This window comes from Epinephelus moara, chromosome 16 (genome assembly GCF_006386435.1).
Source record: "Epinephelus moara isolate mb chromosome 16, YSFRI_EMoa_1.0, whole genome shotgun sequence".
NCBI classification, from domain to species: domain Eukaryota; kingdom Metazoa; phylum Chordata; class Actinopteri; order Perciformes; family Serranidae; genus Epinephelus; species Epinephelus moara.
Genome location: NC_065521.1, coordinates 11,523,359 through 11,548,539, shown reverse-complemented (window position 1 = coordinate 11,548,539; position 25,181 = coordinate 11,523,359). Strand labels below are relative to the sequence as shown.

Genomic DNA, 25,181 nt, shown 5'->3' with positions numbered 1-25,181 from the left:
AGTTTGGTTAATCACCAATTCCTTTCAAATTTTCGCGATATTTGTTTTAACTTACGGGTTTGAGAGTTATACCAAGGAGCGAACTTTCTTTGCTTTGTTAACTTCTTTTTAAGAGGAGCTACAGAGTCGAGTGTTGTTCGCAGCGAGCCTACGGCGCTATCGACAAGATGATCAATTCGGGAGAGGTTAAAGTCGGTTGCGGGAAACCTCTGTTACTGAAGGACATGGTATTGAATTTAACGACGGAGTAATCATTTCCTTAAATTTTGCGACAACACTGATCTGATAAACATCTAGTATAGTAACTGTTGCTGAGTGGCGTGTAATCGAGTAAAAAGAAATCAAAAGTAATCAAATAATGATCCGATAGTGAGGGATTCTGTGGAAAGACTGTTAGGTTATTAATTTCAATTCCCTACGTCAGAACTAGATCGAGGGTATAGTTAAAACAGTGAGTGGGTTCATGTACACCCTGACTGAAGCCAATGGAGTCTAATAATGAGATAGACGCGGTAGCCAGGGAGTCATTATCAACGTCGACATGAATGTTAAAATCGCCTACTAATAACTTTATCTGATTTAAGAACTGGAACTGGAACTAAACTGGATAAAAACTCTAAAAGTGGCTGCGAGGTTTTCCAGGTCGGATGTAAAAGACTAAGAACAAGACTTTCAAATGAATTATCATCTAGTTTAGGTTTAGGGCTGATTAACAGACTAGAGTTAAAAATGGCTGCAACTCCCCCTCCTCGGCCGCTGCCTGGACATATTCATCTTGACGCAGCCAGGATTCAGTGAGACTGAGTAAATCAATATGATTATCTGATATTAATTCGTTTACTAACACTGCTTTAGACTGTGAATTAGCAACAGGAAATTATCACCCTCTGCAGTTCCCCCCAGCTCAACACAGCTTTTTAGCCTCTTTTAGCTCTTTGTTTTGGTTTTCAAGCCCATAAACTTTTCTCCCACCAATCTCATTTTAAGCAGCCACAGGCAGCTCTTTTTTTTAATAGCATAAAATCACTCTGCTTAACCACTACGTTATACCTGCCTAACACCAAAAGGCAGACAGACAAAGTTAGCAACTAGCATGTGAGGACAGTTGAGCATCTGCAGGCTAAAAAGCCAGATACCGTAAAACTTCAATTAACAGCCTAGTCCCAATTAAATGCACTTTAACTAGCCTGGTGTACTTAAACATTTTGACAAATAAACACCTGTCTCAATTAGATGCCTGGTCTGGTTGCCAAGTAGTTATTTTTTATAGAAGTTCATTGGATGTATAAAACGGGATTGTTGACTACCCACTCGAGTGAAACATAAATAGACAGATCGTGCATACAAATATAGATGCTTGAACTTTTGTCAGTATGGAGATACTATACATCATTAACTCGGTTCAGTTCATTTTACTGAAACCATGAGCACCAGAGAAGACCCTATGTCATTCAGATTTACCGGCACAGTGAAAAAACAAGCGTTGACTCCCCTCTTCTTAAGCTGTCATTAAGTCAGAATATGTGTTCATTCCTTGATTATCTGGTAAGTTATTTATACACCTTTAGCCCATAAAGGTCCATCAAAAAAGAATCAAAAGTGTTTTTCATAAAAATGTATCCAAGTTATGAATAATGTTTTAACAGAAAAAAAGTGGTATTGTATTGGTAAACCAGATGCAGTTATCCTCAGGTGCCATGAAACAAGTATTACACATAACTGATATGTTATTCAAAGCCTAATTTTTTATACAAGTAATGTTCATACTAGTTCAAATAAACAGTTTGATCGTATTTCCCATCTTTGCTGAGCAACACTTTTGTGTAAAAGGAATTGAAGGCCTGTCCCAAATGTAAGCCTGTTGGGTTCAGTGATTTAAGAGAATAATAGCCTGGGTTTCTAATTGAAGTTTTACGGTATTTTCTCGAGGGTTGGTAGAGACCAAAAAGAAGCTTAAAGGAGAGTGAATGCTGGACTTACATTAATCAAATTGCCCAGAGAATGACTCCAAATGAATGCTAATGTTGCTGTATGTCTGCTGAATGCGTACTGTAAATAGATGATTATTTATTAACATGTGTGTTACAATGAATGTCTAAATGAAATTTAAGTTGTTGTGTATTCAGTGAGCTCTGCTGCCCCCGAGTGGCCAAAAATATATCTCTGCAGCTTTAATTTTCTGGTGGTTGGCACTCTTGTATCCCTGCTCAGCTCCGATGCTAACTACCTAGCTTTTTCTCAGTTTTTTTTCAAATAACCTAGAAATCCTAAACTTCACTTCCTCTTTGGCAAATCAGACTTTTATTTATAATGTTGGAAATGACAAATATCATAAATATAACAAGATAAGTTAGACGAACCAAACGACTTGATTAATTCACAGAGCTGGATTCTAAATATGATGTCACATTTATGCAACAGACAGCAATGCTGTTTTTTACAGCACATGTCACATGTCATAATTAACATGTCACTTTGATTTGTTTGAATAATTCAATCAGTGCTCCTGAACACAAATAACAGTGTCCTGAAGCTGAGAAGCAGGGACAACAATATATCCAGTCTTCCTGCTCTGCAGTAGGAGCTGTCGATGGCAATGACAGCACACATTTTATGTGCTACGTCTTCAGGCTCTGTCACTAAATTTTCAAGTGAGTCACTGTGGCTTTTTCAATCAGTACAGAGCTCCATTGATGACGGACTCACACAGTCAGTCAACTCTTTGCGTTGTGGACCCTGTCATGTGTCTCCGATGTCTCTTGTCCAAATCTCATTCACAAATCAGACTTATTTTATCCTGGTAAATGATTCCAGATACTATCTAGTTTTTTTTCCTCTCCAATTTTCATCAAATCAGTTCCTGTGTGGGAGACAGCAAGTCTTCATGGGGCACCAGAATGATGAATTTAAAAAATCTTTGGTTGGTATTCTCTTTTAACTCAGGGAGCAGGGCCTATCCATCCAAGCATTAAACTAATCAGAGTAGTAGAGAATTACTGACTTTTTGAAGTGAAAAGGATGATTTCCATTCCAGTCTTCTTCAAGGCGGCATTAAGCATGCAAAAGGAGACCCGCTTTGATTATGACCTTGGCTGTAAATTCTAAGCAAATCATCGAGGCCTGCTTCTATAGGCGGCGGAGCTGTAAAAGTATGAGCATCTTTATGGAACAAAATGAAAAGAATTTTTACAGCTAAATCAATTTGGCAGCACACAAAGCTCATATTTCATAGCTCCCTGAATATGAATTCTTTCTAGCCTTCAGCTTTGACCTCCCTTGTGGTTGAGTGTAGTGCACCGCTCAGTGTATTTCTGCATTGTTATTTTCTCTGCAGAAAGCTCTGGGCTTGAAACTGCTCCATCACTGGCAGAGTGGTGTAAATGATTTGAGTTATGTTCCTTCAGTCTTGTGTCCTGCTCTATTTTCTGCCTGATGCCATGAACGTATTTTCTGAAAAAGACAGTGCTTGAATATTAAAGCCGCAGCTCATGCAATCACGCATTACTGTACAGTAAGTTCAGGGTCATAATAGTCTTCTGATGCTCACCATTTTCTCTGGGTTTGCATTAAAGAATGAGGGCGTCCTAGAGGGCTATGAAATCTGAAGTGAGTCACCGTGGCTTTACTGTCCTCTCTGCATTGTATTCAGCAGAGCTACTGTTTGTATTTGCAAGGCATATTGTACATTCACTCTTTATGCCTCAAGCCTGTATTCATCCACAACCAATTGTCTGAGTGTACTCTACATTGTAATATCTCTGCAGCACAGGCTGTGCTGCATAGCTGCAACAGAAATCTATCAGAAGCCACCTCCATCATGTGTACTGTACAAGACATGTCGCGGACCAGACCTAAATTACAGTGTCAGTCCTAGCACTGGCTGTATGTAAGGGGAATATTTTCTATTTTAAAGCAGCCCTTGGCAATGTCACACAATGGCAGCGCTGAATGTTAGAGGGTGGTAACTGTTTTAAAAAAAATTGAACTGGAAGTCCAGTAAATTGACATTAGCAAACTAAACAGCATGCTCCTGCTTTCCAGTGAGAAAGGAAACAATCTAACACTGTTGAGTCCGGCTCCCTCCCGAGGGAGCGCTATCCTACTGCTGCTTTCAGAAGTTTCAATTTGTCATTCCCCGTGGGTGTAGTAGTGTACACACCTGACACGAGAATTAAATTTGGGCAAATAGAGCACATCTCTGGCGTCTCGGTTGGTGGGGGTGCAGTGCTTTTCTCTCTTTTTTTCTGCAGCCCCACTGGGCGCTCGTGACTGCATAAAAACCATGCTCGGTGCAGCTTTAAAAATCCCCATATGTTAACACAATGCAGGTACAGGTATTTGTCGATATGAAGAGCTTTTTAGAGCAGAAAACTCCAATCTGTATTGTCGCCAAGATGTGAGCGACTCCTTAGAACAATAAATGGCGGACTGACTGTGGGCCAACACAGTGCTTATTTTACTGCTTGCAGATAAATGAGCTTCATCCTCTAATAGCATAACACACCCCTCATCTCCAGGAGTCACTCCGGCTGCTCCCACACTTCCCTTTGCCATCGTTCCTGATTCATTTCTGTCAGCTTCAGATTAAATTGCATACTTACGTACCATTACAGGTCCTCTGACTTCAGCAGAGAGTTGTTCACTTGCATAAATATTGATCGGACTGCTGTAGAGTATCAAATGGCATTTGAAATCAAGCCGTGGTATTCCCTTTAAACCAAGCACATTAATATAAAGCACATGTTTCGCTCCACTGCTCTGCTGCCCTACTTGTTTAGCAGCAGAGGATCACGGCGGTGTCAGGAAGTGTATAGCATGGGGTCAGTCAAACATCTGCCTCTCTCACCTGGTGTCCTATTACATGCTACCTACTGCGCCGCTGCCGTCAAACGGTGTTAAGTTAATGAGATGCGCTTGGCTTGTGGCTGCCTTGACTAGCATATGCTCAGTCAAATGAGATTGCTGTTTGATGTCGTCCTGAGTTGTTAATAACGGTCAGAGCTGTGAGATCAGGACAGGCATGAAGGGAAGATTAGGTGTTAGTGCTGTGGTTGAAATCAGAGCAACTTTGGAGGGTAAATCCAGATAAACTCACTTATATCATCTTTTTATGCTGATTAGCCTCCTCTTAAGCTAATAAAACACTGTGAATAACAGTATCATGTCCAAGTTAGTGAGGATTAACCTTGCTGAACTAATGTATGTCATGACTGAGACTAAAATGCTTACTCACTTAATCCATCAGTTAATGGTCAGAAAATTAATTGTGAATAATTTAGTCATTCAGCAAAAAATCCAAACAATGGGCCCCATGCAAAAACCCTTTTGTATTCTTATTAGGGCTGATACAATTGATTAGTCGGTCAACAGAAGAATAATGAGGAATTATTTTGATAATTAATTGTTCATTTTTTAAGCAAATATACCAAACAGTGCCTACTGGCAACTTCTAAATTGTAAGGATTTGCTGCTTTTCGTTGTCATGTATGCCAGTAAACTGAATATATCTGGGGGTTTTAAGTGTTAGTGGGACCAAAGCAATTTGATATTATCACCTTAGGCTTTAGGTAACTGCAAAGGGCAATTTTCACAATTTTCTGATATTTTAAAGGTCAAGCAATTTATCTATGAATTCAGAAAATAACGAATTGACAATAAAAAATATCCTCCAGCTGCTGCTCTAATTCTCACTTTAAATCTTTTACTCTTTTCTGTGATGGTTTATAAGAGAGTTCCAATCAGCTTCAGAAAATTCTTTTAACTGTCCTCAATTGCTCATTTTAACTTTATGAATATCACCTGTTCGTAAGTCAATGCACATGTAATATTTAATTTCACATCAACATTTTTTTTTGTGACGTAGTATATGAGCTGCCTTTGTCATCTGGAGTTGGAGGTTATGGTGGATCGCAGCACACCTAGACGAGACCTCTGCCAAGCTGCAGACCACTGTTTGAGGCCAACTCACAACAAAACCTTTATCAAGTCATCGCTTTGTTTCATGTGGCTTTTTAGCCTCCTGAAATGTTTTTTTTTTTTTTTAAGGCCCAGCCTTGTTTTTCCTATTTGGCTCATGCCACAAAAAGTGAATGTCTTTTATCACGACCTTGCTGCGTTTCCTGCTGTGTTAATGCCACAAAAAACAGCTGTGTTTTTATCCAGACAGTGCATTTCCTGCCTTAATATTGCCATGAAAAGGGGGCCTGTTTACTAACCTTAACCAAGTGGTTTTTGTACCTGAACCTAACCACACATTAACCACAGTGTTTTAGAAATGTAAAGTTTGTACTTATCTGCTCTGTAGTTATGTACAAATGTGATGTATCCATGGTTTGCATAAAACGTACAATGCCACCATTTTTTCCTGGTGATTGTGTATCATATTTGACACCTCTTTTTAACAAATTGGCAGGCATGAACATCACATCGTGGTGAACAGATTTTTTATTTTTACATTTAGTTTATCTTTAATTTTTTTCTGTAGCAAGTTTAAACTCCAAATTCCTTCTGATTAAAGCATTGTAACATTTAAATTATACAAGTGTTTTCCCCCTGCAGAGCAAGGAAGACTATCAGTACACAACTCATACAAGATGGTCTGAACTACACACACATCTTGTTCTTTCCTAAGAGAAAATGTTCTAAATCAGGGCAAATTGGTAAAGGCAGCACATTCTCTATAATTGCTCGTGGCACTTAGGAACAAATCTGTGTGTACAAGTGCATCTTACACGAGGGCCACTCTCTGGTTTCAGCTTGTCAGATGTGACCATATGCTGCTTTTTTTGCAGCAAATTTGATATTTTGGAGTTTTGGACTGTTGCTCAGACAAAACAAACAACTTTTCACCATTTGACATTTGCTGCTCTCCTACCTGAGCTACAGGCAATCAATCAGGTCATTGATTAATCTTAGCGTTTGTGGTCCGATTTTGGCTTCTCCTGTCCACATTTGAAAGTGTCTTCAAGCAAAAACGCTGAACTCCAGATTGAGCCTTGTATGGCATCTCCATCAACATGGTTATACAAGTATGTATGTGTTTGAATGGAAGGCTTTGTGAAGAACTATAAGAACGTCTATTTTAGGTAGATTCATCCATAATCACTAATGATAATGATATTTGCAGCTGTGAACATGAGACTTTCAGAAGAGAAAGTAATAAATCTGAGCAGTATGAGATATCTGTATGGATTTAAGATTTGTGGTGGTATAGGGATTTTGTCAGTGCTCATTACATTTCAAAATTTGGTAACTGCAGCCACCACAAAATTAATTTTGACTGATTACCTGCGCCATGAATATTCATTACATCTCACACAATGTTTTAAATCTTCCATAAAAGATCAGTCGAATTCATATCTGATTTGATGCACATTAATATGATTGTCATGCTCTCTAAATTGGCGCTTTGTTGGCAGCCCCATTTTCATCCTTGAGAACGGCACTTCTATCAAGAAAAGAACATACAATGCAATGAAGATAATCACTCAGACTTATTATTGTATGCCAGTGTAGTGATTAGAGTCTGATTGACTCTCTCAGGGAAAACTGGTAAGATTCGATGCCAGGGTGTTTGAGCCAAGCCAGCACAGAACGGCTCTGTGCTATAGCTGTGTCTTTACGGGGAAATAATACCAAATACAATACATATTGTCATGAATAATTAACTGAACTAGCTTTACAAGCAGTGGAATTTTTAATAAATATGGTTGGAAACTGTAGTTTGCAGAAGCGCACTTTGCAATAAAACCTCACTTCTATCTTTAGCAGCCCGCAAGTAATTACAATCTATAAAGGAAGATTGTTTTAATATGGAAATGGAATTCTTGTCATAGTTCATTCAGTGCAGGCTGTCATATAATTTTACGGCAGATTCCCTGAGGAGAAGCAGAGCCTTTCTCACAGTTCCCAATCTGGTTTCAGTTGGATGGGAGCAGTACGGGGCTGTGTCTCATGTGTTTGTCTGTTAAATCTGATACAGGTATTTTATCAGTAAGGACGAACTAATGATGTATCTGCACGGTCTTAATGTAAGACACAAGAAAAAAGATGAGATAGAACAAATTAAGGTTTTATTGATAAATACATCTAAGCAACAGATTGCAATGTTAACAGAAAAGATGATGATGAGCAGTTGTCTGTATTCGCTGTACGATGCCAGGTTCAGCCAGTGTAATGTTTTTAGAGTTTAATACCCTCATCATGCTCACCAGTTCTCAGTCCTACAATGACGCACATTGAATCAGGGCAACACTGAAAGTGAGTGTGGACTCCTGGCAGCCTATTTCAGGCAGAGATACTAAGATATTTGTGCTCCTGTACTTTGGTGATCTGCAGTGTGTCTGATCAAAGAGCTGATATGTAGAGCACAGCCTCACGTCTTTGCTCTAAGCTGTGTGTGTTTGAACCCTTGTGCGTCTGCGCTGCCACTTTGCACTTGTGTAGTGTTGTGATTCAGTGATAAGGTCATCAGGCTGCCAGTCAGTGCTGAGAGCCAGTCGCTGCGCTCTGTATCGGCTTCCTGTAGCCTGCTAGATGTCTGACAGGATCCAGAGCCTGGACAGCAACGTGGCGCCATCCTTCACTCGGCAAGCTCCTCGCCGCCGCCGCAGCTGTATGCGCAGTTCATCATGTGAAATAGAGACGAGGCCAAGTGTCTTCACGTCGCTGAGTGACAGAAACCCCCTGTCACATGAATTAACTCCTGTATGTATGATGGAGCACTGGCCGTGGCTGAGGGCACTTTACAAAGCTACCCCTCCCCCTCCGCCTTACTATTCTCCTCCTTCAGGCTTTTTGCATGAAGCCCATTCAACTGTTCAGTGTTGAAACATGGCAGAGAGCACTGATATCTGATGGCACCTCTGTCCTCCAAGCACCCACTGAGTATACAGGGACTCGCCTCAGCAAAAAGAGAGTGGAGGGTGTGCTGAGTGGTGGGTAGTGGGTGGGTGATGGTGGGCAGCATGGCTGATGCTATGAAATAAAATGTGTATAGCACTTCTTTGTAAAGGTGATTGTGTTTTATGGCTCCCAAGACTGGTATAGGTAATAATTTTATATAAAAATACACTAGTCTTATCAGCCTAAATCAGCAGCAGCTGCCACTGAGTATTCATCCACTAATCTGTTGATGTAGATGGAGATTTGTCCTGTTAGCCTGGCAAAGGTTAACAGTATGGTTACTGACAGGGGAGAATATTTAAACAAAAGTCTTAAGCCTGGCTGGCAGGTCCTAGAGATTGCAATGTTGAGGCGGTGAGGCTGAAGAAAAGCTCATGGAGCGTTGAAATGAATTCTCTGGAGAATGTAAAGGTGTCATTTCATGCCAATCTGATCTTCTGATTTGATTGAGTTCTTGTGTGCAAATGGAATATTTGACCCGATTGTGGTGCTTGAAGAAAGGTCAAGGATTTGCTAGTCTGATTCACCAGATGTACACTGTGGCTGTAAGTCTGCCGTTAGCTGATTATTTAGTTTGGCATTCTACTCCGTTTTCAAAATCTCTTTTGCAACAGTCAGCAACCTCCGCGCTAACAACTTACACACTGAAAATGGCAAGTTTTGACATAGATTCGGATCATGCAATAAGGCATGTCTGCTTTGTTCTTTCAGTGAATTGTTGTAAAATGAATGAATAAAACAACGCGTAAGTGCACCTCTGAAAAACCCAGGCTCTGTCTTACAGGATGCTGATGTCCGATGTTGATCAGTTTTCTGACACAGCCAGTCAGAGTTGATATGCCACATCTTTTTACCCAGGCAGCGGCATGACAGTGACTTTACAAATGTACCGATCCATTCCACTTCACATGAGATTCTGTGATATCGTCATGATAATGTCTGCAAGAACCACATACAACTAACAAGTTGGCTGTGTTTTTAACGGGTTAAGTGAGCTCCTCCATAGCTAAAATATAGTCAGGCTTCACCCTTAGGACACAGAATATTAAATTATGTTTGTCTTATTTATTACTAAAAAACTATCACACAGTCAACATATGTCTGGTACTGTAGGCCTACTTTTTTGTGACATTTTCTTTTGTGGAGAACTAGCCATTATAATGACAGGGCTCGCCTCCCCACATGCAACTGTTACACAGAAACAAGCCCCCTGCGGCACTATGGCTGCTGCATCCTGGGCAAAGCGCCGCCCAAGCAGATTGTGATTGGTTTAAAGAAATATGATGGAAAGAATACAAAGTCAGGGCATTTCTTCCCCTGTAGCAGAATAATAATGTGTACTTCTGGGCCTTTCTCTAGTATGGACACAGCTGTGGCTGTGTGATGGCTCTGACTACACAAGATTAAGGATTTGCCAGCAACATTAGGATCCATCCTCTGGGGACCCTGAATTTCTGGCAAACACAGCCTTGTTACGGCCAAAGTATTGGCCAAGGGGAAATTTGACCTAACAGTGACAAGGCCACCGAATTACCAAAATGAGTGGAATCCATTAACAGTAGACTATGAATTTAGACATCAAAGTTGAATTTGTAGTTTGACATAGGTTAGGAACAGGGCTGAATTTCTGACCAAACAGAGCAGGCAGCAGGGCCAGAAAAGGTGACGCTTGATACATAGTCAATGGTTTTGTTGGATTGTTACGTAATAACCACAGTTGTAGTACAGTATAGTTATATCATTAGTGTACAAAGAGTTGGAGTAATCGGTTGGGTTGTCATTGGAGCCCAAAAGTTCATTTTTGCCCCTAGTGGGTTGATTCAGCCATAGCCAGGAGACATTTTGACCTAATGATGTTGCCAAAAGAAAGGTCACGTGATCATCATAGCCAAACCAAACCACAATCATCATCTGGAATTTTTTTTTACAAAATGTCTTGTTCTGAGACTTAGTAGCCTCTGAAACATTTCAGCACCTACTGAGGCAATTTTATGAGTCATTTGTGTTGATCAACAACCCTTTCAACCTTTGCCATTATTACAGTCATTTCATGCTATAGAGCAGTTAGCGTCTCACTTAATGAACCTTTGAGGATGTTGGGGAGCGACTAGGAATGGCAGTGCAAAGGAGTGATGGTTGGTGAATGTGAGGGAATGACCTTACAGGAACTGCAGCACAGACTCTTCTCTAATCTACCTTCAGTGAGCTGATTTTATTTCAGTGTCAGCCTGAATGGCTTTCACTGGCAGCTTTCCATTCAATAAAGAAAAGAGGGAAGAAACTATGTTACCTTTTACAGATCATTTCAAAGGTGAAGTAACTTTCTCCAACTTTTTCTCAGCTTTATTGTTCAACCTAGAGCAGATAAGTTGATAATGTTCTTTAACTTCACATTCATTTATATTGCGATTATTAAGAAATATGCTGAGTTCAAGCAGAGTCACATTTGGTGTACTCACTCATTAATATTGTTCAGCAGGTTATTGATTCACTTTTTTAATTCTCATTTGAGACTGCAACAAGCCTCTCTTTGATTTTAAATGACAAAGGTGCTATAGAAAATGTGTCATATTTAATTTGTTCTTCCAAATGTGTTTTTGAAAGCAGCAGAAGCCCTCAAGCAATTTACTGTGATTAAAGCTTGTTTATCTATAAAACACAAGACTATTAACAGTTAATAATTCCCTCAAACGCACCAGGAAGGCCTCAATAAAAGACAATTAAAAATGTTCCCTCGGGTTTCCAAATAATTTACCCAAACAAAACTGCTACCTCAACATTAAGTGTTCAATCAGACTGTCAGTGACAAAAGGCCACACAGAGGGTTCATTTAATAAATCCCAACATTGAAAACACAATTGTTACACCTCCTCTTTTGTTTGCTTGGGCTGCTGGAACATTTCCAGTGTGACTCCTCAGACATGATCATCGAAGCCATGCTCAAGCTACAGCACGGCAGCTGCATCGCAGTCTCAGAAGATAACCCAGGCGCCAGAAAAAATGTTGGCATATGTTAAACCTTTATGGTTTCATCAACACTGTGGTTAATGTGTGGTTAGGTCTTGACATGAAAACCATTTGTTTGGAGAACATCATGTTTGGGCCTAAAAAAACAATTTTGGTGGCACAATGGCGGCTGGAGACCCTGTTGTGGTCTCCAAAAAAAAATCACCTGTGTATCATGGCAGCTGGAGATGCTGCGATTTCTATGCAAGAAGCAGTCACTTTTTATGGCAATATCGCCGGTGGAGAAACAGCAACAGGTCACTAAAAAACAACTGGTTTTGTTGTTAGTTGGTCTCAAACAGTGGCCTGCAGCTCCCAATGACAAAGTCAGCTCATATACTACTTTAGAAATGTTGATATGATACATATGAAATGTACAAATGTAACAGAGTAGTCGTTTACAAAAATAAACAATGCCAACATTTTCTCCTGGCGACTGGCTGCAGAGGACCATACATTTCTTGTGCCTGGACGTTAGGTTTTAATGCAGCATCTGCTGTGGTTGTGAAGTCCAATCTGTGAGAGGAAGACTCAGCTGCAGACATGCTGATGACGTAGTGGTGTCATGTTGTTGTTGCTTCTATTTCATTCTTGCTGTTGAGCCCTGGTGGTTTCTTATGTCAGCAGCCCACTGCTGAGTACCTGCTGCCATTAAAGATGGCCCTAAGAGGCAATTTCCCAGGTGACAGGGTTGATGGTGAAGGACTTGAGGTGTTGTCTGCACAGATCCTGTGGGCAGGTTGGTAAGGTGTAGGCCCTGTGTTGCTCAGGCAGCAGGGCTCCCCTCTTAGCCTCCCTGGTGTAATCCAAAGGACGACCCAATACATTTGTTGACAGTTTGGCAGTTGCCAAACAGTGTTTTAAAACACTAAATTGCCTGGTGGAGAAGAGGCATGTTTGTTCCCTTAACCTTTTGTTTTACAAACTACAGCTTGGGGAATGAGGCTCATCTCTTTATCTTGGAGATAGCTCGACACAGGTGTACTGTATGTTGAAATGCTAAACAACTCTAGCTGCTAGACAAAATCTTAATCATCCAAACTCACTCCATATTTAAAATGAGTGTTATTCAATTTGGAATCTTGTTCATTTCATCACGCCAAATAAAAAGTTGAGTGAAAAGTTTAAAAAGTGTTATATCAACTCTTTTAACTCCCCTGACACGAAAAAGTCAAGATGATGAAGAACATTTATTCATGAATTATTTTTTTTTCTCCTCCCAAGTAGTCCATTTGCAGCTAGACACCCTTGTGAATTGTAAGTTTCTCCGGTTTGTGTAATTAGTTTAGAGATCACATTCTGACAAACTTGAAACTCTAAAAAACCTGCTTAGCCACAGGTCCCTGGCCAGGGAGTCATCCATCAATTTGTAATGCCTGGAGAACTCTGAAGTAATTCTCCGAGCTTGGATAGAAGTGTAAGAATAGCACATGGACACACACACACACACACACACACACACCAAGGAGATTTCTGAGCAAGGTAATCATCATTTTAAGACATTCTGTCCATTTGCCGTTTCAGCAGAGCTTAACTTGGCTTGAAAATTGGTCTGTTGTCAGACTACAGCGCCCAGCAGCCCCTGCCATATCAACCTAGTCACACATTATTTCAGCCAGTTGTCCGTTTTATCAACTAGTTCAATAGTCAAATTTAAAAAAAAAAGAAAAAGAAAAAAAGTAACTGTATCTTAAAATATAATGTTGTTGCCCCTGGAACAAATGTAAAATTGACTTTTTGAATATGGGACACACTGATCTCAAACACTGTGTTAGGGTATTAACTTGTAACGTAACTTGTAAACTTTGGCTTTGACCAATTAGAAATGAAATATAAGCCATATAAATTTATAAAATTGAAATATTAGAAGATGAAATGTAAAATTGTCCATTGTCACCATTTAAAGATCTAGTATGTAGGATTTAGCAGAATCTAGTGGTGACATTGCTGACTGTAACCAAATGAAACTTCTCCTGTGTGCCAAGCATGTGAGAACTATGGAGGCTGACGCAAAAATGTGAAAACGTAGATGGCCCCATCAAGAGCCAGTGCTTGTTTTGTCCATTCTTGGCTACTGCAGAAAACCATAACAGACTTGGTGGAAGATGGCTGGCTCTGTAGATACAAACGCAACAATTAATAGTTTCAGGCGATTATAAACTAATGAAAACATAGGTATGAACAGTACATTCCATTTCTGCCCACATATCCACTTAAATCCTACACACTGGACCTTTAATGATCATAGCAGTGCTTTGAGCAAAATGCTAACAGCATGCTAACATGCTCATAATGACAAAGCTAGCATGCTGATGCTAAGTGAGCATACTGTTTACCATGTTCACCATCTTTTATCATACCATACCAACTTTATTTATAAAGCACTTTAAAAACCCAGTGGACCAAAGTGCTGTACACAATTAAACATAAAGTGTACAATAGGCATAAGACATAAAATATACATAAAACAAAGCATAATAAAAACAATAAAGATAAAAACATAAAGTGCAATAAAATAACACAATATAAAACCAATAAAACACTTTAAGGCACAGCACATAAGTAAAATTAGTCAATAAAATGAGTAATAGCAAATTAAAAGACATCAATTTATGCGGGATCAAAGGCCATAGAGAACAGGTGGGTTTTAAGGCGCTTTTTAAAAACACGCAGTGATGGAACTTGTCTGATGTCGAGAGGCAGGTCATTCCATAATTTTGGTGCTACAACTGAGAAAGCACGGTCCCCTCTGAGCCTGCTTGTCGTTTTGGGAACTTTCAGGAGCAGCTGGTCAGCTGACCTGAGAGGGCGTGTAGGAGTGTATGGCTCTAGCAGCTCAGAGAGGTATAGTGGGGCGAGGCCATTAAGAGACTTAAAAACAAATAAAAGAATTTTAAAATGGATCCTAAAACGTATGGGCAGCCAGTGTAACGCGGTTAAAATAGGGGAAATGTGCTCACGTTTGTTTGTGCCACTTAAAAGGCGTGCAGCGGCATTTTGCACCATCTGGAGGCGGGTGACGGCAGATGCGCTAACGCCTATATATAAAGCGTTGCAATAGTCTAGCCAACTAGTTACAAAGGCGTGGATTATCATTTCTAAGTGTTGAGAGAAGAGGTTTTATTTTTGCTAGCTGCCTCAGTTGAAAGAAACTCGACTTCACACCTGCCCTACTCTGACTGTCGAGATTAAGCCCAGGATCCATTATTACCCCAAGGTTTTTGATGGCTGGTTTAGTATATTGAGCCAATGAACCCAAATCAACGGGTGGGGTCCTAACAGTACCATTAAAGACCATCACCTCTGTTTTGTTTTCATTAAAGTTTAAAAGGTTTAGTGCCATCCAGGCCTTTAAGGCATTAAGACACTTAAAAAGTGGTCCCAAGGAAGGTGCATTTTTCTTTTTAAGGGGCAAGTAAATCTGGCAGTCATCTGCATAGCAGTGGAAAGATATACCGTGTTTGCGTAAAATGGACCCCAGTGGGAGCAAATATAGTGAGAACAGAAGAGGGCCTGAGACCGAACCTTGTGGTACCCCACATGGAAGGGACACACAAGAGGACGTGAAGTCACCAATGCTGACACTGAAGGTTCGGTCTGCTAAGTAGGATCGAAACCACTCCAGTGCTGAACCCCACCCAGTGTTCTAGACGAGATATTAAAATTTTGTGGTCCACTGTATCAAACGCAGCCGTTAAATCTAAAACTCTCAGTAGGGCTGATTCTGTGCTGTGGAGATTTTTAAAACCAGATTGGAAGGTTTCAAGAATATTGTGCTTTTCCAGAAATGCCATTAATTGACTATAAACTATTTTCTCAAGGATTTTTGAAAGAAATGGCAGTTTAGAGATAGGCCTGAAGTTTGCAGGGATTGTGGGGTTTTAGCACGTTGGCATGCCAACATTTGCTCATCTGCACTAAACCCAAAATGCAGCTGAAGCTGATGGGAATGTCATTAGTTTTGCAGATATTGATCATGAACCAAAGTATTTCACAAAATTAAATTTAGATCAGATGATGGGGCTAGATAAAAGGACAGGTCATCAGCAAAACATTAATGATTCATCCTGAGGGGGGCATGAATGTCTGTACCAAAATTTAGGGCAAATTCAATAGCTGTTGAGACATTTCAATCAAGGTCGTCAGGATTACATTCAGATATGATGTATTCAGATGATTATATCTAGAGACCCCCTGACCTTTCTTCTAGCCCCATAAGGTCAAAATTTCTACTGAAAATCTAATGAACAGATTGCCATAAAGTTTTCCATGCACACTGAGTACATTTACATGCACACTAATATTCCAATATTTTTCAGAATATGACAATGACATGAGGTACTTAACGTCGTTAACGAAGTAACAAAGTTACGGGGGTTAGGTTTAGGTATGTGAATTTACTGGTGTAGGAAAAGGAACATGGTGACAACGTACCTCAAAATGAGTCAAAGTTCAGTCAGAGTTCACTCAGTTCCGAACACCGGTCCCCTTCGGGAAAATCCTGCATTTTGTGACCCATCCACCACCCCAGCATGATTCCTTACAGGGACTGCTTCTTTCTTTACTTTCATCAGAGCGTTGGTCATGTGGTGGCAGCCTTGCCAAATATATGGGCTATACACAAATTACTGGCTCATGATTACGTAGGGTATGCAATTTTGTTATTTTTTTGTAGGAAAACATATGAACAGTGCATAAGAACAGTGGTGGTTATAGGAAAGAAAGAGGGAGGCTGTGTTTGCCTGATCCAACAAGTCCACCACTGGTGGAAACCTTTGAAAAAATCCTGTTTTGATGCATTACAAGCAAAATGGCACAAGTAGCTCTGGGGCATGTTAATTGGCGTATGCACGGCTGCACTTAAACAGAAATATTAGTAGAATATTAATTTTCATTATCCCTGTAAACAGCTCAGTAGGAGTATTGTCTTTGTCAGCATAAGGTCAAAAACAGGATATTTTTTTGCATGTAAGCATAGTTGCCTCTTAGATAATGACATCTTTTCACTTTGGACACCCTGTGAGCTTTCCTCTCATAACACACTGAGATTCACTGAGTGTCACCTGTGCACACAGGATATCTTAAACAAGTTCTCCAAACAACATGTTAAGTATGTCTCGCGTCTCATTCAGTGCCCCTATTCGTAGGATAACATGGTCTGTCAGTGCCTTCCAAAATGCATATGACATTGGAAAGTGCTGTATGAATCATTTTTCTAATCTGCCATCATTCACATCACAACATAGGTTGTTTTTGATATTTGTATAAATGCCCAATGTTGTTTTTCTGTTGAAGACAGTCTCATTATCTTATTATGTAATTGTCTAAAAATTGCTGTGTGTTATCATGCTCTCAGTTAGAAAAACTCTATTGATTGTATTCCTTACACAATCAGTATGTTTTTCTTTTCAGCACTTTCATATCCTGGAGCTTTTGACTTGCAGGCTTGTTAACTTTTAGTTATGACTAGCAAAATAGAAAATGTCCTTCTAACAGATTCTTGGAAGGAACTTTGTTTTCCACACGATAACTATAAGACACTTTTATCAACAGAGCAGCCAGCCATACTGTATTATATCTGACGAAGCACTGTAGCCTGCTGCTTTTAAAGTTTTTCATTTTCCTATTTGAGTCTTTAAATGAGAGTATCAAACTGTTGAGTGCTACATGACCAAAAAAAGGGCCCTGTGTCAAGGCCGCCTGGTGTTTGTACCTTTGAAGACCAGTTGCTCCTCAGTAATATGTTCATTATAGTCTCATTATGCTAATGTCATGTACTTTGTTCCTTGCTGCTGTGTTCGGCAGGCCAGTTGGCGGTGGGAACCTGCGAGATAGTGATGCTCAACAGAGACAGCAGTGTTCCCAGACGGACCATTGCTAGGCAGACAGCCCGCTGCGCCTGCCGGAGAGGCCAGATCGCCGGGACCACCAGGGCGAGGCCGGCATGTGTAGACGGTGAGTTGAATGACCTTTCTAGCCAAGGGGAGGGCAATTGTCCCATTGAGGGCAGAATTTACTGATTTTAGTTGGAGTGTGTCAAAACAAGAGGCCCAATTGTTAGAGAATGTAGTGAAAGCTGTGCCTAATAACTGTTTACCCCTCCCGTCACTACCGCTGTAGTTCCCTTCAGCAAGGCACTGAAACAGCATGCCCAAGTGTATGAATGTGTAGCAGGGTACACTGGAAAGGAGGGACAGTCTGTGAATAGATAAATGTTGAATTAATTGAAAATGGTTTCTCAGCTGGTCCTGAGGAACATTAGAAACAGTTTAATTTTGACTGTAATTTAATTCACTGGAGGTTATCCCATTTATTGAAGTACAGTCATTAATATTCCCATCATAGTCTCTCCGCTGTCTCACCTGTAGTAACCTTATGATTTATTACTGAATTAACAACAATATTCTGGCAGTGGGTCAGAACCCTCTGTTTGTCTACATGAGGTCCACTGAATGAATCCCTGCCGTACACCACTTTATTACTTGCACAGCATTGTTGTGTATAAACTGGAATTATTCTCTGAGCATTTGTTTATGTGAAGTAAGATTTGACTTTAATGTTCACTAAGTGAACACTGGGTGAATGCAGTACATACACTGCTACATGTAGCTTCACGCTACTGTCAGGGAAACATGTAATCTTGGTTCCCACTGTTGTTATTTTCTCCCTGATTTCAGATCCTAATTCTGCTGAAACATGTCCGGTTGTGAAGATTTTGGTCTAGAAGCGTATGCTCACATGCAGATAGAACCCTCAGTGTTTTTTTGTATTCAGACAAGAGAGAGAAGGGAGAGACAGGAAAAAGAAGTTCATCAGGTGTGCTTAGATACTTTTTGTGTGAAAATATGGTGTGTTCGAGGTGTGGTCGTTATTGCAGAATCAAGTTAAACTTAATTTTAAACATTAAAGCATGTAAAAATGTTTTAGTAAAAACCCAAAATACATGCATGAACCTGAAAATGAGAACAATAGGCACCCTGTAAGTCTGTAACAGAATCTGTAAACCTTTTTCACAGCAGACATTTTGACATAAAAGGAACATCATGAAAAATCATAATAGGAAATGAACAGGTGTAACTATTAACATTATTGATGGATCCATCCCATAATGTATCCCATTCCAGTGAACCAGCATGCACAATACCAGGGCCCTACACCTGGCACACCTGAATGCAGTGTAGTCATTATTAATGTTCAGTCAGAGACACTTAGATTTGGAATTGACCATTTATAGTCTGCTAATCCCCCTAAATAAACACTACATGGAGATTAAATCATAATTAAATTGATTTCATGAAACACTACATAGGGAGGAGGTTGGGATGCTGGATGGAGCTGCAGCAGCATGTATCTTTGGCATGGTTGTCACAGTAGTGATAAGTGTCTTGTTATAATGTCTGTGCTGTACACCTGCATGAATATGATTGGATGTTACTAGCTACACAGCTGTAAATGAGCCAGTCGTTGTAAAGCATACTGAAAACAGCTGGTGCCAATTAGCCAACATAGGCGCAACTTCAGCGCTCTGCCTGAACTAATGCTATGCTTCATTAATTACACCCATGCATTTCCTCCTGTGATATATTAAAATGTCAGATGTCACAATATCATAAACATGTCTATTGTGACAGGACCTTGTTTTCTGTTCTAACTGGGGTTACAGTTCAGCTGGGACACCATCATGATATCAGTGATATCGTGACATGGGTTCATGTCATGACTACGCACAGTGGCAACAAACATGACTGACAGTGAAAGTAGCATTGCCAAAGGCTCCACTATGGAAGAGTTAGTTTCATAGAGGGAAGCAACTTTGGTAGTGTGGTAGTGGTTTGGCTACAAAAGGTTAGATCTACAACAGATCATGTAAAATGTACAGTAAGCAGGTAGAACAGCAAAAGGAGGACAACATGACAAATTTATTTCACACTGACGCATCAGGTGTGGTACAGTAAGAGCCAGAAATCATTGGACCCTAAACCTACAACAAAACACTGGGACAACCTGGCATAACTGAACCATTGACAAGTTGCTTTAAATGTATACTATACAGGAATTGTCAGTGACTGTTTATTAACGCAACACTCACACTTGGCCCCTCTTCCCTACACTGCTGCAAGCTACTGTACTATTGTAGGAACGTTACATTTGTTGTCGTGGAAAAGCTGATACTTTAGCCAAGCTAACCGCTGGCGCCTGCCTGTCACAAAAGAAGAAAAGAACTCAACTCCATGTCACTCTTCATCCCCATCTTCTCTTTCAGTGATCTTCAGCATAAGTGAAAGTCAACCCCAAATTCACTGTCATTTTGGAACCAGCTTTTGCATTTCACCTCGGTATATGTGCATTGTTTTCAGTGCCTTGTCCCTGATTTTCTTAGCCTCCTCTTGGATGCATGCTGCTTACAGTCTGACACCAAGTAGCTACGTTTTTATAAGTCCTGATGTCACCTGCATGCTGTTATTCACTAGGAGCTACACGGCTGAGGAATGTCCCAACTCAGCAAAAGACGAGGAAAATAAAGCTAAAGACCATCTTGTGATGGGATCATTTCAGCCATGATAAAGGGATCCGGGACAAATGTCAGTCCGGGGGTGTAAAGTGGAGGCGCAATGGCCCCTTACTTACCTTCTACCCTTTTTGCTTGGACTGCACCCATCTTTGAACACTGCCTTTATTTTGATCTCAACTGCACACCTGTAAAGTTAGATGACTGCACCTTGCACAGTTGTGACACTTGATAAAATCTGACCACATACAGATGGACAGACAGACATATAAACACCTGGCAAATTATTATTCTGTGGTAGTTCCTGCCACAAAAGGTGCCATCAAGACTACAGACACACACACACACACACACACACACAAATGAAAACTTTACCAGCCACAGGGTCTTTGTCGCCAGCACCGCCACTGTGTACATGCACATCACGTCCTGTGCATGGGGCATCAAATGCTGGAGGGGGCACCAAAAAAACTAATGATCATCAATCATAATCATAATGATGAACTATTTAAGATGAAGCACAACTACAATGGGCACCATTAGACCATTATAGTCAGTATGATATACATAATTGCTCGAAATAATAAAATTAATTATGCGTAAGGGTCATTAAGTAAACAACCAAGCAAGCAAGGCTGAACCGAAGCGATGCATTATGTTTATCTGTCCTCCGCTTCATTCAGTACTGGGGACAGCAGTTCAGGCAGACAGGTCAAAAAGTGACAAAGCAGCATTCCGAGTAAGTTATTAATAACTTTCTTTAAAAATTGCATGCAAAACAATTACGCTTAGGGCACCCAAATCTCAAGCAGTGTCCCTGGTTGTTGCACATGGTAATAAAAATACAGGCACAGGGCAGAGTCTAGAGATAAATACACTGCCACACACTTCTAGTGGGTCAGTGATGACTGAGACGGATACGTTTTGTGTGAGCCTATGGATATATATTTTTTTTTCCCCATAAAATCCTGCATTGTCTTTAATGATATCGTAAATATACAATAAAGCTAGTAATGAAGTATTTGTCAGACTTTTTCATAAACATTATTATCAATGAAATACCTTGATTTAAGGACTGGTAGTCTATCCCCATCCTAGACACTCAATTAAAGTCAGCAACCGAAAATAAAGGTCCAATTGAAGAGAATGTATGGGCTTCCTTCTTTCTCCATTAAAAGCAACTGCCGATGTAATTTGGTTGTTTAACCAGCCAATCGATAATCACTTTGCGTGTCTCCCTTTTTGATGCCTTTTAGACTGTTTGACTCCCAACTATGTGATTGTCTGTCTGCACTAGAGCTCCTCCAGTCAGCCAGTGTGACATCAACAAATCAGTAATAGCTTTGTGCCTGTTTGGTTGTCTTCATGTTAAATTTTCCGCCTCCTGTGGTGTTTTTAATATGCTGCAACTGAATAAAGATCTCTTGTAATGGAGAAAGTGTGGTGTTCATCCACTTTGTAAGATAAGATTTTATACTTTTATAGCCCTCTCTGTGTTATTGGACAGTATCTAGATGAGGATGATAAGATTGATAAGACACAGTCCATCTGCGATGCTGATTGGATCTCAGTATATCACAATCACATGCATCAGATGCATCATTACTTCCATCACACAATGACTCATGTCAGCCTTAATCTAATAGCCCTGACATGAGTCCCACAGCCTGTGTCACGCTCCCCACACTGTTTTTAACCACCACTCCCTCTCTGCAGACGCCTCTCCGTAACACTCAACAGATGCTAATTAACTTACAGAGAGCTATGATTACAGCAGCAGGAAATTGATTATTACGGGCTTCCCGCCGCACCACACCCTACACTCCATTAATAGCCAGTGCATTAAAGATGCAACCTGTTGCTCGCAGGCTGGTTTAAAGGCTTTCTGCTGACAGCTGGAAATGGTGTCCATCATCACAAGGCTTTAAAGTAGAATTTCTGCATATTGCTTGAGAATGCAGTGGGTGTAATGCCGCCACTGTTCGGACATCCTCACTGACCTTTAGTTCAGGGTATATTCAGTTACACTCACTTTTGATGTGAATGCCCATAAATGCCACTTTGCCCTTCCAAGCACATAAACCAATTTACTGACTTATAGACATGTTTATTCATTTGTATCTCTCGCTGAAGCTTTGGCTTACTCCAGTTTTTTCCACTGAGCTGTTATTAACACAGCAAGGGCTCACTGTCCTCTGGGTCAGTTTAATATGACTTATTCACAGCAGCAGCAGCAGTGGATCACTGCCTTTTTGAGATGTGTGGTAATAGAATAGTGACCGTTAATGAAAGTTGAGAAATCAAAGGCCAGGAACTCAGTCCTGATATCAGGTGTTTACATGAACTTTTGTAATAATCTGATAACCAGTGTTGTCAAGTAAGGTTGGGCTGGTGTCAGAACTTTCAAAGCGGTTTGAAATTAAGCCAAACACTGGACCAGACTGGTATACCAAATTTTCTGTGGTGTCACACTTGGCTCAGCAGCCGCTCCTGAGTGAAAGTTCCAACAGAAAACAAGTGTCTGACTATAGCGCATAACATCGGCACTCTCATTCCACACTGAATCTGTTAAATATGCACTTCTGTTACTTCATGCAAAAAAAACACATAAATATTATCAGACTGGAGACATAACCACTTAGATGGCTGAGCAGCCTGCTTCTCCCTATGTTTGTAATGTTACTTTTTAAAACAGAAAAGGCAACAGGAAATGACATGCAATATTGCCAACAGCAAGTAGCCTTGCTTTTTATTAAAGATCGTCATTTACTAGAAACTTCCAGCTCCCTGGTGATCTCCTTCCAGCCAGCTGACGCCTTATTTTGGTTTTTGTAGTGAAAAATGAAGGCGTCTTATAGATAATTCCTCAATTCAACTTCGCTTTCAAAGACAGCAACAGTAATTAAGTTTTTAATAAAGCGCAGTTTTAGTTTTGAGACTAACTGTCTCATCGTGTCACCTCAAAAAACCCATGAACATTCTAGTAAAGAAACACCGTGTGGCCCATGCACGCAGATGGCACTGGGGACGGATTTATAGTAATTCTCGGTTAATAACACTGCACAGCTGATCCATTGATAGCCCCATGTTCATGCTACGACTAATGGTGCGTTCAGTTGTACTTGTAAAATGGAGTTTTGGAGTCGGAAAAGCTTTGAAATCTAGCATCTACAAGCATAAACATTGGGGTTTTCGTTTCATTTCATTAACTGTCCATTTTTTTATGAATTCCATGTTCCATGTCCCAGTTTTTAAACTGGGAAGCGCTCAGTTCGGAGGTTACGTTGTTTGGAGCTCCGAGTTCCAACTTCCAATGTAAATGGAACGCACCATAAGGCACGATTCTCGACCTTGGGGTCCTAAGAGGAGCTGGTAGCTGTGCCTGTGCCTGTAGCGGTAACCATAGTGATCATATATAACTTTCTAATGACTGAGCTGGTGATTTCATTTCACATTTCATGCTATGTAGGCTATACTTACTTATTTTTATTTAAGTGAATCTGTTATCTGTTATCAGTGTTTATACTTCCGTTTTCATACACATTGTTACGTTTATAATCATTTACATGAAGGCACGAGTGTGAATCATTTCAATTTTATTTTATTATTAATTTTTGCACATAGGTTCTTTGCTTTTTTTGTCAGAATACAGTTAAAGTTTCTGTGCTGAGATTCTTCATCCTGCTGAGATCAACAAATGTTTAAATAAAGCATATGCAGAAGGCATGAAGTTTTGGTGTGTGATTGACATACCAGACAAATAACAGTTGGATCATGTATGGCTAGTGTTGATCAGGTAGGCCTTTGTTTACCAATGTTCATTCAGTCAGAAAACTCACGATTCTAATGTTTATTGCAGCTTCAGTATGTATATATATATATAGATATATATATGTATTTACACAAAATAACTAATTGAGTTGGAATCATTTGCCGACAGCTTGGTCCCCCCCCAGTTCAAAAATCCCATCTGCGCCCCTGGTGTGGCTGCTCTCCCCCCTCCCACCTCTACTGAAATCTGACCTCCCTCATGTAGTTGACACAGTCCTCAGCTCGGCAGGAAACTGCACATGGCCTGTCAGACACTAGTGACTCCATTAGTCCATTGATAAACATATTATGTTAATCACGTTGTCATATCAATTATTACTAATGCTGTACAGTATGAGTTGGATTTAGCACCGTAACACTGTCTGCACAAATTGCTGATGTAGGTTACTTTTGAATTTGTCAGAATGTTTCATCATGACAAATGCCAGTTCAGCAGGTTTGCATAAAATCAAACCAATTTAAGCTCGTCTACTAGGCTGGAGCAGCAAAACTGAACATCGACCCAACTCTATAGTCAAGACCATCTAAAGTGAGACCAAGTCATGTCCAAGATCAAGCCAGTGCAAATCCCACACTGCATAAAACACTTATGATAAAATGTGGAACATACAGAACCCTAGGCATTCCTCAAAATGATCTAAAAGATCCACATTCCCATTAGATTCCTCTTAATTCTCCTCTTTTATTGTCCACTGTATGTATGTGTGTATGTATAGGTGCACCATGAGAAATATGTTGATAAAATATTCAAACAGCAAAGCACAGGTGGAAGTAATGCATGGTAATGTTCTTTTGTTTTCTATGAGCAAACAAATATGAACAAGTAAAGAAATAAAATCTACTTAACCATTTTTATTTAATGCTCCTTTTGCACAGGCAATTTAAAGGAAAATCCTGCTGTTGGGGTCGTAACCAGTCTTGAAATAATATC

At 40.1% G+C, this 25,181-nt stretch overlaps 1 protein-coding gene across 2 annotated transcripts in view; it reads left to right on the top strand.

Annotated features, from left to right (window-relative positions):
- Positions 1-25,181, top strand: part of tafa5l (TAFA chemokine like family member 5, like) — a 68,565-nt gene that overhangs the window by 6,984 nt on the left and 36,400 nt on the right. For both annotated transcript variants that reach the window (XM_050065155.1, XM_050065156.1), the window contains exon 2: positions 17,716-17,865. In XM_050065155.1, the coding sequence (XP_049921112.1) occupies positions 17,716-17,865 (150 nt within the window). The remainder of the gene's footprint in view (positions 1-17,715; positions 17,866-25,181) is intronic.